The sequence below is a fragment of the Camarhynchus parvulus genome, chromosome 18 (genome assembly GCF_901933205.1).
Source record: "Camarhynchus parvulus chromosome 18, STF_HiC, whole genome shotgun sequence".
Classification (NCBI taxonomy): Eukaryota; Metazoa; Chordata; class Aves; order Passeriformes; family Thraupidae; genus Camarhynchus; species Camarhynchus parvulus.
In genome coordinates this window covers 3302266-3318805 of record NC_044588.1, presented here as the reverse complement: position 1 = coordinate 3318805, position 16540 = coordinate 3302266, and the positions used below count along the sequence as shown (strand labels likewise).

The 16540-nt window shown below is 50.9% G+C and overlaps 2 protein-coding genes across 3 annotated transcripts in view; one reads left to right on the top strand and one right to left on the bottom strand.

Annotated features, from left to right (window-relative positions):
- The window catches only part of GNA13 (G protein subunit alpha 13), a 29713-nt gene extending 24623 nt beyond the window's left edge, over nucleotides 1-5090 (bottom strand). Inside the window, exons 1-2 of the mRNA XM_030961988.1 lie at nucleotides 4748-5090; nucleotides 2327-2553 (exon numbers count right to left, since the gene is read on the bottom strand). Of these exons, the coding sequence (XP_030817848.1) occupies nucleotides 2327-2553; nucleotides 4748-5030 (510 nt within the window). The 5' untranslated portion in view covers nucleotides 5031-5090. The remainder of the gene's footprint in view (nucleotides 1-2326; nucleotides 2554-4747) is intronic.
- Nucleotides 5091-12702: 7612 nt separating this feature from the next.
- The window catches only part of RGS9 (regulator of G protein signaling 9), a 31135-nt gene continuing 27297 nt past the window's right edge, over nucleotides 12703-16540 (top strand). For both annotated transcript variants that reach the window (XM_030961931.1, XM_030961932.1), the window contains exon 1: nucleotides 12703-12819. In XM_030961931.1, coding sequence (XP_030817791.1) covers nucleotides 12757-12819 — 63 coding nt within the window. In that variant the 5' untranslated portion in view covers nucleotides 12703-12756. The remainder of the gene's footprint in view (nucleotides 12820-16540) is intronic.

Below are 16540 nucleotides of genomic sequence, written 5' to 3'. Positions count from 1 at the left end.
CATGTTTTTCAGTCCAGTGAAAAGTTAAACTCACTCAACAGTCTGAAAAGAAGTCAGAGCAGATACAGCCCAATAATGTTTCTCTACCATGTCAGCCTCAGAGCTTTACACTATTTTTGTGCCACTTTTCCCTCTCTCCTACTCATCTAATCATTGCTGCTATCTCTCATCATATTTTTATTTGCTACAAGCAGCTAAACTGGAAGCAGAACAGTATTTTCCTCTTTTTCCCCATTTTACAGTGTTAAAAATTTTTAGTCTGGAGCCTTCACTTCAAGAGTCAGTACTTGACACGCCTGAACTGTCGGTGTCTCTCCCAACTTCCCCCTGCTCTACCTCCTGACTGGGACACGCCTGTCACTCCCTCCTTAACCATTTGTGTCCCTCCTCTCCTGTCACAGCACAGGAACTCTCTGGGCACTCTCCTGCAAAGCCTGAGCAGGTACAGCAAGAATCCACACTGCTCCAGGTGCTTCCCTCTGCTCTGCTGCCCACATGGGGCTCTGGCAGAAGTTAAGCTGAAGCTTACTGGGGTAAAACTGAGACTTCATGCTTGGCCAGCACAGATCACAGTGCCTGCACTCCACACAATGACATCATTCATTGCCTTTTTTTTTCCTTTCATGTTTATAACTTGGCATAAATATGTCCAGCTGAAATTTTGAAAGGATTTAGGAAATAAAGTAATATAAGAATAAATAAAGCAGTTACCTTGCTTTCAAAAATTATTAGGATAGTACTGAACTATTAAGAGCACCTAAAAAATATTCCAGTTTTACCTAAAGCACAACATGATAAATATATATTTTTGCAGATAATTACACAGATTTAGGGATTTACAGAAGAAAGCAACAGCTTTCTTTCTGCAAGGTTCAGAAGAACAAATTCTTCACTACCCTCTTCACAACCCACTCAAAGTGAAACTCTGCACATGTTTCAGTTATGGAAAGAACCCACTTCCCAGGGCCTCAAGATGACAGAACAGTAATTGCTCCCTTCCCTTTGCTACACAGCCTCAAGTCACTAAACATATTTAATCAAAGACAAAACTGTTTTATTGAACAGATTTTAAGCAGATCCTTCCAGCACAGCAATTACACCACTAGAAGTCACATCTGCACCAGAATCTTGACTACAGAAGTGCAATTACTCTTTTATGATCACTTGAAGGTGAAACTCAAGGAGCAACAGGTCTCCTTAGGAACTTATTTACAGAGCTCAGCCCAGGGCTGGGCAGGTGATAGGCCACTGCAGCACCTGCCCATTCTGCAATCTGCAGAAGACATTCCATGATCAGGGCAATACATATTTATAGAATATTTACACAACCTCTTTAAGGCAGGCTATGATTACACAACCATTCATAACAGCTCAACAGGAGACATCATGAGCTATTGTTTGGATTCACACTAACACAAAGGTTATTTTTAAGACATAAAAACACAAAGCCACTTATGTTTGAGAGACCTACCAGAACAGATTTAATCTATTTTAAGGTTCTCAACCCCCACCCCCACAAAACCCTATGCCACTGGCATACACAAGTCTATGAACCAACAATCAAATTTAACTCAAAATTTTTCAATTCTTTTTGCAGCATTTGCATGGGAATGGAGCAAAGGGAGTTCAGCTGTCACAGACAGTTTGAGCTGCAGCTCAAGAATCAGGAGGTTTCTTTTTCCTTTCCTACCCCACTACTGAATTGTGTATTCCATCTCTACCCCACTAAAATAAAATTGTGAATTCCATTATATTTCCATTCCATTTTGCTACACTGAAGCTGAAAACTTCAATGCAACAAAAATCTCATTACATGACTATTAACACAGACATTCAAAATTAAACAGGAAGTATACAGAGGGAATGTTTGCTAGATTGCTCAAACTGGAATAGAGAAGGGAGTGGTTTTTAAATTCTTCTCATTAACCCATGCATATCTTTTCTTCAAAAATCACATTACTATTAAGGCTGTCTTTTTTTGACAAACCATTTTTTTTTTGCTTGGCTTGGTTAAGTTGATGCACCAGTTAATAAAAGGGTGGTAATAATCATATAGTAAAAATACTGTGCAGGTACCAGCTTTGTTACAAAACTTAAAAGCCCTCAATACCTCAGCTTTCCCACATATGAAATGAGAACGATTACGTCAGAATCTCTTTTATTATTATTAAAAAAAGGGGGGGAAGTAGCTAAATGCAGCTGTGTGCAACACCACAGAGTAACAGCCAACCACTCAAAAACGCGTACGGAAGCGGCTGGGTCGGCGTTTCACAGAGAACCAAGGAAGGAACCAAATCACACACGGGCACTTAAAGGCAAATCTTACCAGCTGGAACTCCCTGCGCCTGTCATAGGCGTGCTGGATGCCACTGTCTGCCCACAGGGCTCGGATGGCAGGCAGGTAGTCCAAAAAGACCCCGGTCTCCACCATGCCCTGCACCACGGTGACCGCGCGCGTGTCGAAAGCCATCACCTTGTCCCCGTTGCTCTGGTTGGCAGGATCCCCCCAAGGGATGTGGAGCTTCTCTCTGGCATCCACCAGGACTCGCACACCTGCAATGACAAGGAAAGGCACTGTGAGCAGTTTCTCAGCATCTCCTGTTTCACCAGCCCACAGAGGAACAATGCACCTACTCTGCACAAAGCTCAATAGGAACATCCACCCGTAGTGTCCAAAAAACTGACCCAAGCCACTACACTTAGAGGTAACAGCAAACCCAGATTTGCTATCTAAAAACATGACTACCATCACCAGGATTATCCCCACAGTGTAAATTCAATTCCTGAAAAAGTGTTCTTTTTGATTACTAACTTTATCCAACCTGTGCTACAAAATTCTTTCACTTGGCTTGAGTACAAAGCACACTTAAAAGTGTATTTCAAAACATGTTAAACCACCTCATTTCTTGCTTTAAGGTTCTCTAGGTTTTGTGTTCTAATCAACTTGGTATCCAGTTATATCAAATTATACAAAGAATCTCTATCACTGACAGTATTTCTATCAGTGCCTTTAATATTTTCAGAGAGACTAAGACATGTACTAAAATCATTGCACTTGCTAAAAGTATCTTTCTATAGCTTAATTGCAGAAGAATTATATCACCTAAAGGCCTTCCTGCACTTCTGTGGCTGTTTTGGTAAATATTCTCCAGAAGAGTATTTGAAACTTCTTTTTAAACTCCTTCTGAAGAATATAAAAACCCACTGTGCTCATATTGATAAGGTAAATGCAGGGAAATTATTTCGAGTACTAAATTTATTGATGAAAAAACAAAAAGAAAATTTCAGAAAGAATAAGCAACTGTAAAGTCATAGGAAGAGATATAAGGAAATTAGGATGTGGCAACAAACTGTTCAGTAACACACTCATTCAGTGCCAAAGTGTTTTGTGAAGGTTCACTCCCTTTCCATGGTTTTTCTCTCTGTCAAAGGCAGGTATCTGTCAGATCTATCTATGACAGCAGGAAAACAGACTCCCAGACAGATGTGCAGTTCCTAGGTGTACACCTTCACAGAGTACCAAGCAGCTTTAACAATAAACTTTAACCTGGTTGAGATACATGTGTGTGATTTCTCCCGCCTTCTACTGCTATCAGTAGCTTTTCCAGGCTTGATTCATCAGCAGGTTTGTAAAACAACTCTCTTTGAGAATTGCTGGATTTTCAGGGGCTGAGTCTGGCAACACTTTGCTGTTTTCAGAAACCACATTAAGATTTTGTCCAACTATTACACAGTCCAAACTGAAAATCCAAGGAGCAATTTAGATAAGAGAGAAAATGAGTGAGGATGACCAATGAAGTCAGGATGACAGCTGTGAAATCAAGCATCCACTACTCCCCTAAACCATGTGTGGAGGTTTTGGCAAAGCATCTATGAGAGAGGCTCTGCCTGCGGGTTGCAGTTAATTGATGTGTCAGCCGAGTTTCCAACACAACGGCAGCGATTCCTCCGCTGCAGTGAAATGCTGAAAGCACACAGGGCTGGGCTCCTCCTCACGCACTTCCAGGTGCATCTTCCCCCCATCCATTACCGCTCATTACTGCATTACCAGGAAATCACAGAATCACGGAATCAATTAGATTGGAAAAGACCTCTGAGATCATTCAGTCCAACCTGTGACCGAACATCACCTTGTCAACCAGACTTGCCATTAAGTGCCACGTCCATTCTTAAACACCTCCAGCGACAGTGACTCCACCACCTCCCTGGACAGCCCATTCCCGTGGCTGAATCGAAGAAATTCTTCCTAATGTCCAGCATAAAGCAGCTTAACACTGTCCCCTCATCCTATCTCTGGTTCCCTGGGAGCAGAGCCCGACCCCACCTGGCTACAACATCCTTTCAATGGTTGCAGAGAGCGATAAGACCACCCCTGAGCGTGCTGTCCTTCAGGCTGAGCCCCCCCAGCTCCCTCAGCCGCCGCTTGTGCTCCAGCCCCTTCCCCAGCCCCGCTGCCCTTCTCTGGCCTCACTCCAGAGGCAGAGCTCGGCACCTCCCGGGCTCAAACCGCTGCTCCCGGGGCCGGAGCCGCCCCGCGGGCCGCACCCGGGCGGCGCGGTGACAGCCCCGCGGGCGCGGAGGGGCTGCGCGCCGGCCCCGGGGAGGCTGAGGCGCCGGGACAGCGCGGGAGGAGGCGGCGGCGGCCCCGCGGCTCCCCCGGCCCGCGGGACCCGCCCGAGCCGCCTCTCCCCGCCCCCGGCCGGGCCCGGCGCTCGCAGGGCGGCCCGTGCCCGCCGCCCTCACCCACCCTTGATCACGTTGCTGTAGATGGTGGCGCGGAACTCCTCGCGGGCCGCGCGGTCCCAGTCCTGCCCGTGGATGATCCGCATCTGCTTGAGGAAGGTGGACTTGCCGCTCTCGCCCGCGCCCAGCAGCAGGATCTTGACGAGGCGCTTCACGTAGGTCTTCTCGCGGTTGAGGCACTTGTCGATCTCCTTGGACTTGCGCTGCTGCTCGGCCTCGCCGCTGGTGAGGAGGCAGCCGGGGAAGCAGCCGGACAGCGCGGAGCGGGACGGCAGGAAATCCGCCATCTTAGCGAGCGCTGCCAGCGAGGGGAGCGCCCGCCCGCCCGCCGCCCAGCGCTGCGCGCGCCCCGCACCGCGCCTGCGCGCCCCGCCACGCCCGGCGCGTGACGGGCGCGTGCCCCGCCCACAGCGCCGGCTCCGCCCCCTCCCCGGCCCCTCACAGGAAATGGCGGGAGCGGAGGGCGGCGGGTCGGTGACAGCGACCCCGGGAATCACTGACAGGGACCCCCGGGAACTGCCAGCCCGACCCCCGGGAACCGTCAGCCCGACCCCCGGCTCTCACACCCCACCCCGGCCGTCCCCCAGGCACCTCACAGCCTCCGAACGCTCCTTGATTGCTGGCAGGCAGAGCGCTTTTTAACCGGACTGATAATTTACTTGTAATACTCAGCCTTTTCCTCAAGAAATGCCCCGAGTCGCTTTGAACTTGGGCTTGAAATTGGGATTTTTCAGCACCGTTCCTGGAGGTGATCCAGGCTATTCTGGAGTGTTTCTGAATCGTTTCTGTACCTCCTGGCTGTTCACGAGGAAACACGGTGAAAGAACATTGAGGAACAGGGTGCTGCTGTGTAATGGAGTTAAAGGTTTATAGATGCACATGATTATGATTTTAACGTGCTCTGTAATGGGAAATAAAGTTAAGGTGGAGAATGACTTCATGGAGTCATAAAGCTTTGGAAGAGACCTTTAAGATCGAGTCCAACCATCCCGCCAGCATCCACAAAACCACATCACCCAGCGCCGGGTCTGGATGTTTCTCAAATACCTTCAGGGGTGGTGACTCCATCACCTTCCTGGGCAGCCCCTTCCAATACCAGACCACCCTAACAGTAATTTTTTTTTTTCTAATGTAATCTGAATCTCCCATGTCTTGTCTTGAGGCCATGTCCACTGGTCCTCTCACTGTAGGCAGGCAGAAGAAACTAAATCATAGAAACACAGAATCAGTTAGGTTGGAAAAGATCTCTGAGGTCATCCAGCCCAATCTGTGACTAAGCACCTTTGTCAACTGGACCATGGCACCAATTGCCACATCCAGGCTTTCCTTGAGCGCCTCCAGGGTGTCTTCACCACATCTCTGGACAGTCCATTCCAATGACTAATTACCCTTTCTGTGAATAAATTTTCCTTAACATCCAACCCCAACCTCCCCTGGAGCAGCTCAAGGTTGTTCCCTCGTGTCCTGTCCCTTGTTCCCTGGAGCAGAGCCTGACCCCCAGCTGGCTGCACCCTCCTCTCAGGGGTTATAGAGTGAGAAGGTCCCCCCTGAACCTTCTTTCCTCCAGGCTGAGTCCCCAGAGTTCCCTCAGCAGCTCCTGGTGCTCCAGCCCCTTCCCAGCTCCATTCCCTTCTCCAGACATGCTCCAGCCCTTGGATCTTGTTCCTGAACTGAGGGGCCCAGAACTGGACACAGGAACTGCCACTGCCACTCCTGTCCCTGTACCTGTCTCTGTCCCTGTCCCTGGCTTCTCATGGGTATGTTTAGGAGAGAAGATTGAGTGGAGATCTCATTAATTCATATAAATATCTCCAAGGTGAGTGCCAAGATGATGGTCCCAGACTCTTCAGTGGTACCCAGTGAGAGGATGAGGAGCAATGACCACAAACTAAAACACAAGAAGTTCCACCTCAACATGAGGAAGAATTTTCCATGGAGCGGGCAGAGCCTTGGAACGGCTGCCCAGGGAGATTGTGGAGTTTCCCTCTCAGGAGACATTCCAAACACACCTGGACCTGTTCCTGGATGACCCTGCTTAGGCAGGGGGTCGGGCTGGATGATTTTAGGAGGTCCCTTCCAATTGTAACCAATCTGGATTCCGTGGAGACGAGCTCCAGGCTCAGCCGTGGCTGCCGGGAAGCTGCCGGGCAGGCGGCCCGGGGAGGTCAGCCCCGGGTCAGGGGGGCAGGATGGTGCTTGCCAGCTAAGCAGGTTTTGTTCTCGCTGCAGAAAGAGAGTCGTTTTGTTAAAACACTTGGAAAAATCGGCACGTCCTTCCTCTCTGCCTGGCTGAGAAGAGCTCCCCGGTGCTGCAGGGCTGAGCAAACAGCCTGGGGCCGAGCTCTCCCGAGGCACAGTGAGCTAAAGAGAGTGGGACTCTTCATCTGACACTGAGTTAAAAGGAGTAAAGACTTATTTTCAATGGTAATCCTGCATGTGAGGGGTAGAACAACCCATGGGCTGAGGGACCTGCCCAAGGACTGAAAATCCCAAGGACTGAAATCCCACACTTCATTCAACCCAGCCCTAAGCACAGCTGTTCTTTTAGTCATATGTTTAATAAATTAACTTTAACTACCATCAGTTACATCATCATAGTGCAAAGATTGCATTAAACATTTGTCTCTCCTTACATCTCTAGTCTTTGATATCTAGTGAGTTTTCCTCTCAATTTTTTTTTCTGCTTTTTCCCCCCAACATTAATCATAACTTAGAAAAAGGAAGAAATAAATGTGAAAACTGTGAGGTGAGTTTAGAACAAGGAAATGTCACTTGACCCCAACTGGAAGGACCTTCAAAATCTGAAATGGGCATCAGTGGAACTTCAAAATCAGTGTTCTGAAGTGGGCATCAGTGTTCTGAAATGGGTCTCAGTGTTCTTACCTTAGGTTGGTCCCACACAGTGGTAAACTGCATAGGAATTATTTCACAGGGCCTTACCAGAAAAAAAAAAAAAGCATTTCTTGTAGGAGAGCAGGATGTGGTGTAAAATTAATACAAGGAGCACATCCTGGTGTTCTTGGTACAGATGTGGAAGCCAGTCATTCCTGAGCTCTGGGCTCAGTTTGAAAATGAAGTTTTAAGATATTTGACTCAACCCTCATCTCACCTCGCTAGCTGCAGAGAACTCCAAGTTTCTACAATTGAGCTTGTTAAGTGCTGGGGAGTCCTTGACCTCCCTTTTGCTCTCCCCTTCTCTGGGGAGCTCTCCAAAGCTCCATTCTTGTGTGCTGGCCCAGCAGCCTGGATCTCAGCCTGGATCTCAGCCTGGCTCTCAGCTGCTGCCCTGCAGAGGAGCTGTTCCTGCCCTGCTCAGGGGCTGTTCCTGCCCTGCACAGGGGCTGTTCCTGCCCTGTGCAGGGGCTGTTCCTGCCTTATAGAGGGGCTGTTCCTGCCCTGCTCAGGGGCTGTTCCTGCCCTGCACAGGGGCTGTTCCTGCCCTGCTCAGGGGCTGTTCCTGCCTTATAGAGGGGCTGTTCCTGCTCTGCAGAGGGGCTGTTCCTGCCCTGCACAGGGGCTGTTCCTGCCCTGCATGTCGGTGTTCCCTGGAGAGGGCTCAGCACCACCCAGCTCAGCTGTGAGGCCAGCTGCATCCTCCCACCCCACAGCCAGGCTTCATCTCTGAGGCAGGGTGCATAAGGTCCTTCTCTGCTTGGCTTTTTTCCTTCCTCTTTGCCACTGCTTTCCTTGGCTTTCCTGGAAAGCCCAGGAATGACGGGAAACAAATGCTGCCCGTTTGTGCTCGCAGCTCTTCCCATGAGGCTGCTGAGGAAACTTCTCATTTTGAGTGCTTGTGCCCCACCAGGCAGGACAATGGACTCTGGAGATATTCCTTTAACCATTGCCTTGCTGGCAGAGCTGAGCTTAAGTCACACCTCTCTCTATGCCACAGTTCACACATTTTTATTTTTAGTTTTGGCAAACTGCTTTGAAATCTTCCTGGAAGGAACTGCGTGCTAAAACCGAGCCCCCACTTGTCACTTGCTTCACTTACGTTACCCCTTCCTTCCCCTCAGGGCGTCCCCAGCTTCCTTACATAGAAAGGTGGCTTACTCACCACATGCCTTTTGTGTTGGATGATTCAACTTTCTGATGTGTGAAAAAGGGGCAACCACGTAGGAAATGTGACCTTTTAAAGTCAAGGGGGGATTCCCTCGGCAGTGCTTTCCACCAGAGAAACTCTGGAGAATTGAGAGTGGATCTGCTGAGAACAATCACAGCTTGTGGGGCTGCACAAAGAGACCAGAGGGATGAAATCCAGCTTTCAGCAGACTTTCCCCAGCCTGGACATGCTCTGTGTGAGAGGCTGGCAGGGGTCTGTGGGCTCTGGAGAGCCCATGGACACTCAGCATTGCCCTGTGATGTGATGTGATGTTTGTATTTCCACTATAGCATCATTCACCCTCTGTGTGGGGTAGAGCACCCATGGAAACTTGCAGCTACATAGATACCGCTGCATTTACCATACAAAACAGGAGGTTAAGGGGACTCCCCAGGGAATGTCTTTCTGCATTATCTGGGGGGCAGAAAGGCCAGGGTGAACATGGGGAGTCAGAAATCTGGAGGGAGCCTGCCTGGCTGCTGCTGGGGCTCTCTCCCACTCTTCCTGCTCTTCAAGTCCCTTGTTTTCTTGGCCAACAAATTCACCCATCAGCCAGCCAGGCTGTGTCAAGGACTGGAGAATTCTTTGCTTTCCACAAGTGTGGGTTTCGTGATTAGAGGCCCAGGAGTGTCTGCCCTAGACAAGCCTCTATAATCTGATTTAAATGCCTCGTGCTTCATGTGGCAGATCTGCCAAGAGCATTAACTGCCGGGGTGGTTCACCTGTGCACAGGTGAAATCTCAGTTCATGTGTGTGTTTGGTGCTGTGGGTCACTCAAAGCTGAATTTACCTTGGACATCTTGTGGAAATTACACAAAGTAGCTTTGTAATAGAGGAGTATCCATAAGCTTCATCACAGCTTGTCAGAGAAGACTAGAAATAGAAAAAACCCACACCTGACCTGTGAGGGGGTGTTTGGGGGATCGGAAGGATTTAAAATTATCGGAATCTTTGGAGCTCAGCGAGGCTGAAGAGCTCACACCTCAGCGTGAGCTTCTCAGGGCTATTTTTCCTGGATCTCCTGCAACACCATTTTATTTTTGAACTCACTTGAAGACCCACATTTCAAATGTTTCTCATGAATAAGACACCTATATTCACCAGTGGAACTGTTAAAGTCAGCATTTTGAGATGAAATTACCATTTTTATTCCTTTAACTGCATGGGAAGTTGTTGGTAGTTGATCTTTTACTTAGGCCAGTGTTAGCACCACAACTGGAGTATTTCTATTTGTGTAACAGACCAAGTTTGGTTTTAAACTGGAAATGGTTCAGAGGAGTCATTGTAGACCAAGACAAGTTTCCCTATTTTGCCTATCAAACCAAGAAAATGAGCTGCATCTTTTTATGTGCTCCTTACTCTGATATTATCTCCCGAAGCATTCCTTGCATGTACCCCTGCCACTGTCTGTCTCTCTAAGAGATGGAAGCACTTTGGTTCACTGGCATCATCAAAATGCCTGCTTGCCTTTGCTGTCCTTTCTCTTGCTCCCTAAGTCCCCTCTGAACTCCCTTCCTCCTCCCTTTTGCCTCCAGGACCATCTGTGCTGCTGGAGTTTGCCACCCTTGGCCTTTCAGAGGGGCACCAGGATCTGAGCTTGGTTTGGTAGAACAAAACAGAACTTGAGACCCTGAATTCTGAGACCCTGCAACCATGAGGAGCTCCCCTCCTGCTCATTTGGCCATCAGCTGATGCCTTGAAGCATGAGGCAGGGTAACTTGGGTACCAGTGTGGAAAGACAGGTTACTCATGTGAGAGGAGCAGAGTGTCTGATCAGCAGCTGCTGTGACTTACAGGGGAATTCCACATGGGAAGGACTGAGCAGACACAGGGGAAAAGCCTTCCAAAGCACTGGCTTGTCTGGGTGCCATGAAAGAACAGAGCTAAAGATAAAACATTTCTGCAGAACAGCAAAGCAATTGGGAAAGCAGCCTGTGCCTTCAGGGCATTACTGTTCATGGAAAAAGCTCTGCTCCAGCTCAGAGCCAGCCTGCTCCCCTCAAGTGTGAGAACCACAGATCCTAAATCCAGAGCAGTCACAAACACCATGGTGGGGGAGGCACTGCCCTGAGAAACAGCTGCACACGTGTGGGGTGTGAGTGCTCCCCGTGTGACATGGCAACCTGGGTGTGAAGTGTGTGAGGCACACCTGGCTGGGGTACAAATGTGCCTGTGCAATCTGTTCTGTGCATACACACATGGCTGGGGGTACAAATGTCCCTGTGCAATCTGTTCTGTGCATACACACATGGCTGGGGGTACAAATGTGCCTGTGCAATCTGTTCTGTGCATACACACATGGCTGGGGGTACAAATGTCCCTGTGCAATCTGTTCTGTGCATACACACATGGCTGGGGTACAAATGTGTCTGTGCAATCTGTTCTGTACATACACATGTGTTTGGGGGTACAAATGTGCCTGTGCAATCTGTTCCTGTGTGTGCTGGGCACACAGGGAGAATGCCAACGGTGTTGGCTGGGATCAGCTCACAGAGGGAGGTGTGAGTGCCTGCTCAGGATGTGCACAGGTGGCACTCTGGGCACACACAGGTGTGAGCACACACTCCTGTGTGGGTGTTCTCTGGGGTGTGCAGGAGGTACTCACACAAAGGGCGGTGCCTTTTGGCTGGCAAGAATTCCTGGGAATGCATCATGTGAGCCCTGGCACAATCCGGTTCTGTGTGAGTGAGGACTCAGCCTCTCCTCCTGCCCAGCTGTGCTGGCAGCTGAGCTGGGGGCAGCAGAGGAATCTCTGCCACTTTTTGGAGGAACCAGGCAAAATCTTGCTGGAGCTCCTGGTTTCCAGTGCTGCCAGTTGGGTACTGTTCCCCCCCACCCCATGGCATGAGGCAGTTCCACTGTGAGGAAGAACTCTCACCACATGGTCTTCCTCTGGTCACTCTTCATCACAATTTCCCTGTGTGAAGAAGTTACCAACTCCCCAAACTGCACATCTGGCTCCTGCATGCACAGCTGAGCTGTCTGAGGCTGGTGGCATCCAAGGGCCATGTGCCCAAAGCACTGCTCAGCCCTCACACACACAACACTCAGCCACAGCACCCTGGCCTTAGCTTGTTTAACATGACTTCACAGATTCCAGAATGTTCTTGTGCCTTTATTTTCTCCATCACTTCAGTATCAGCACAAGCTGCTCCCCTAGCCTGACCCCTGGGGTCTACAGGGCTCTGCAATAGGTCATGACCCAAAACTCTGCGGGATGGGGCTGTCATTCCTTGGGCCCTGCACACCCTGGGGAGCTGTGGCCCAGCAGGATGCTGTGACCATGGATCACCCCCTGAAGTGCTGCCCCAGGCACTGCATCACCCTTCATGGGCAGTCAGCCTCCATCGCTTTCTGTGACAGCTCCAAACCCAGCCTCAAGAACCTGGCTGTTCCATTCCATTCCATTCTGTCCCATCCCATCTCATTCCGTTCCATTCCGTTCCATCCCATTCCATTCCGTCCCATCCCATCTCATTCCGTTCCATTCCATTCCGTTCCATTCCATTCCATTCCGTTCCATCCCATTCCATTCCATTCCATCCCATCCCATTCCATTCCGTCCCATCCCATCTCATCCCATTCCATTCCGTCCCATCCCATCTCATTCCGTTCCATTCCATTCCATTCCATTCCATTCCATTCCATTCCATTCCATTCCATTCCATTCCATTCCATTCCATCCCATCCCATCCCAGCCCCTCCGCGCGCTCCCACGAGCGCCCCCAAGCGGCCGCCCCGCTCCTTCATGCAAATGAGCGCGGGGTGGCGGGTGCTGATTGGCTGCGGCGCGCGGCGGTGGCGCCGCCCCCGGCGTGTGGCGGTGCGGGCAGCCAGGTGCGCCGGGCCGGGGCCGCTCCGCTCGCACCGCCACCGGCACCGCCACCAGCACAGGCACCGGCACCGGCACCATGACCGTCACACGGCTCGACCAGGGACAGCGCTACCGCCCGCGGATGGCCTTCCTCAAAAAGGTGAGGGCTCGGCCGCGCCGGGGGCAGCCGCACCGTTAAGGGCGCGCCGGGCGATGCGGTGCGGTGCCCAGGGCAGCGCTGGCCGTGCTCGGGCTGATGCCGCGTTCACAGCGTCTTGCTCGGCCACCGCTCCCCGGGCACCTCTGGGTAGGGTCCGAGGGGGGACAGCCCCTGCCCGGGAGTTTGGAGCCGTGACCTGTTGCGGAGCGCCGTAGATCCCGGCTGGCTCGGGGGGCAGCGTGCGCTGAAGTGATGGAGAAAATAGGACTGTAATGGTATTTATCTTTTGTAGCTTGTCTCAGCTGAATGGTTGCCCTGACACGTTTTCTCCCTCTTCTATTATTTTTTTTTTTTAAGTCCCTCAAATCTGTGTCTGTTCTCCGGGAAAAACCCATCATTTGCAGTGCCAGGCCGCTCAGTGTAGCTCTGCTCCTGTGGTCCGGTGTGTGTTCCCAGTGCTTTCAGCTGATGTCCACATTCAGAGGGTGTATTAGAGCCAACTGCCTGCTCTCTGCCTCCTTCCAGTGTTTCAGACATGAGTGTATTTGTGGCCAGAAGCAGTAGAAGGAGTGGGATGGTGCATGCCCACGCTTTTGGGTGTAATGTGTAATTTTGTGCAGCATTTGGTGGGCTTTTTCTGTAGCATTCATTCAAAGCATAGCCTGTTGTAGCGTAGCTGGTACTGCTGATTTTAAAAAGCAGTGTGTTAAGCTAGCTTTTCTCCCACCCACCTCTCCTGAGTGTGGCTTATCCTGTTGGATGGAATTAACTGAATTTCCAGTGACAAGTACAACCAGCAAGTTGCTGTTTGAATTGTAGTTAGCTTTCCTCAACGCCCACAACCTAAGGAGGATTCCAGGGGTAAAGTGAGGGGAATTTGGGGATATTCAATGCTAAGGTATAAGCCTGGCAGTACTTACTACACCAGAGGAAGTAAAGAGGGTATTTTCTGTGGTGCTATGTCTTGCAGGGTAAATTTGGCTGGGGAGCCCTGCCAAGGGAAACACTCCAGGCCAGATTCTGTACTGAGTAATACTCGGTGGAGTTGTGTGTGGGGGTGCAGAGGAGGAGAAGCTGTGCTTTGAGAAAACAGCTGCCTGCAGCTGTGCCTCAGCTGCTCCGTGGGAGTGCAGCAGGCTCTGCACAGCACTCCCAGCTCCTCAGGTGGGAAGATCAGTCAAAACACAGCGAATGCACCGCTCACACTGACAGCAGCCAGGGGGATGAGCACTTCCAGAGCTTTGCAAGTCCAGGACCTGTTAGCAGCCGGAAGGGAAGCTCCTGGTGGTCAGTGAGAGCCCTTGGCTCTCATCTCCACTTTCACTCCTGCTCTGTTTTTTCCAGACCTTGGACAAGCCATGGAGGCTTGGCTGTTCCATGGCAGTGTGGTCTGTGTGCAGACAGCCCCATCCTCAGAGCTCCTGGGAACACCAGGCACCTTTACTGCTGCCCATGGTGGGAGCTGAGGATGCTCAGCCTGCACCCAGCGAGCACCTTACAGGCTTAGACCCATGAGGAGCTAAAATCCTGGAAAGAAGCTTTGTTAATTGCTTAAGCCTGTGCTCACGCTGTGCCCCCAGCTGACACACGCTGTGCCTGGGCTGCTGCAGCTGCAGGGAGGCATTCCTGCCATGCTGCCAGCACATCCCTGTGTGCATCCACAGCTGCAGGGAGGCATTCCTGCCGTGCTGCCAGCACATGGGCCCTGTGTGCATCCACAGCTGCAGGGAGGCATTCCTGCCATGCTGCCAGCCCTGGGCCCTGTGTGCATCCACAGCTGCCAGCCCTGGGCCCTGTGTGCATCCACAGCTGCGAGCACCTCATTCTGTGCATTCACAGCTGCCAGCACCCCCTGTGCTGCCTCTGCAGCAGGATATGTGCCCACAGCAGCAATCCTGCCATGGGGCACAGGGAAAGGACAGGGGGTTGCTGTAGGGGTGGTGGGCAGTGCCCTGCTCTTGCTGTGAGGCTGCTCTGAGTGACTCAGGCTGGATGTGCAGCTTGGTCTTTGTGGCTGAGCTGTGAGGGGATCAGAGAGCCCTGTAACACCTGCTCACCATGCAAGCACTTAGGTTGTTCTATTCTGTTTTTTCCTCCCCTTCTAAACCATCTTGGCTGGAAGAAGAATGACCCAAAAGTCTTTTGGGATAGCAAGGAAGCCTCTAAAATGGATTTTGGCTGGATGCTGTGAGAGCTTGTATGAGCCCAAGCTCTTGGTGCCTGTGCCTGCTCCAGCAGCCAGGTCTGGCTCTGCTGGGCATCAGCTGGCAGAGCTGGGCTGTGCTCTCAGGAGCTCCTGGGCTGGGTATTGTTCCTTGCTGAGCTGCACAGTGACTCACACCTTGTGGGTAGGGCTGATGGATTCCTCCTTCCCTGCCTCCTCCTCACTCTGGTCCCTGGTGGCTTCTGCCAAGCTGTGCAGCAGCCAAGGAGGGGCTGTTCCAGGGTCTGGGGGCTTTTGCAGCCTGGCTTTGCTTCTCCAGGCTTAGACTTTCCAGCAGCTGCTGGGCCTCATCTTCCTGGGCATTTCCAGAAGTGTGTGAGCAGCTGAATTGTGTTTTTGCTGGAATCCAGCAGACTCCTGCTCTCTGAGGCCCTGGGTATGGCTGAAACTGAGCCTTAGGCCGAGCTCAGCCTCATCCCATCCTCCCTTCCTTGTTCCAGGCTGGGAGATGCCAGTGTCACATCTTTTTGTGGAAAAAATCCCCTCCAGACTGGGAAGAGCCAGCCACAGCCCTGCCTTCCCCACTCACAGATTTATTTCCTTTAGCTGAGGCATCACTCAGTGGGAACAAGCCACTTCCTCTCAGCTTTAATTAAGAAAAAGCAGGAAGTTTTAGCTGGTTAACAATGGATTTTTTTTCATTTCTTCTTTTTTCTGATCATCCATCAACGTGCAAAAGCACAGTTGGTAGTTGTAGACCTAGAAAACAATTGAGTGAGCCTTCAGAGGCCAGAGTGGGGATAAGGACTGTGGTGTTACCTTGGAAATCAGAGCAGGTAGGGCTGATCCTTGCAAGCAGCAGCAGGCAGTGAGGGGGGCTAGAACCAGGCAAATAGGATGGCGAAAGCAGCAGATGTTTCATTACAGCACCAGGACTGTGCACTCAGCTGGGAACTGGAAATTCCTGCTGGGAAAATCGATTTTTCTTATGTCTGAAGCCAAGCTGCCTCTGTCTGGGTTGATGCTGAGAAGGGCTGAGCTCCTCACCTTGGCAGTGTTCTGCTGTTGCATTTGTGAGTCTCAGCACCTGGAGTTCGTTTTTCCTGCATTGTGGATGCCCTGATCCTGGGGAGCTGTGGGTGCCCAAAGGGTAACAGGGATGGGAGCTGCACCCAGGGTCACTCAGCCAAGCAATCCATCACTGCCCACTGCTCCATGCTGCAGCAAAGCATCCATCCTCTCCTCCAGAACCATGGGCACCCCATCACTTGGTGGCCATTGGCCTCTCTGGCTTGGTTTGGAAAGCCAGGTGTCTGCTAAGGAAGGCAAGAGCCTTCCCTGAAATGGAAAATGTAAACCCCCTCCCACCTAATTGCTATAAATTTGAAATTAAGGGGCTCTCAGGCAAAAAATATGGGAGCAGGAATAACAGTTCTTTAATAGGGAAGAAAATAAAAAGATGACATGAACAATGCAGTAACCAAACCAACACTGACAGAGTCAGAACACAGCCTGACACCCTGTGGGTCAGGGTGCTGGCAGCAGTCCCATTGGAAT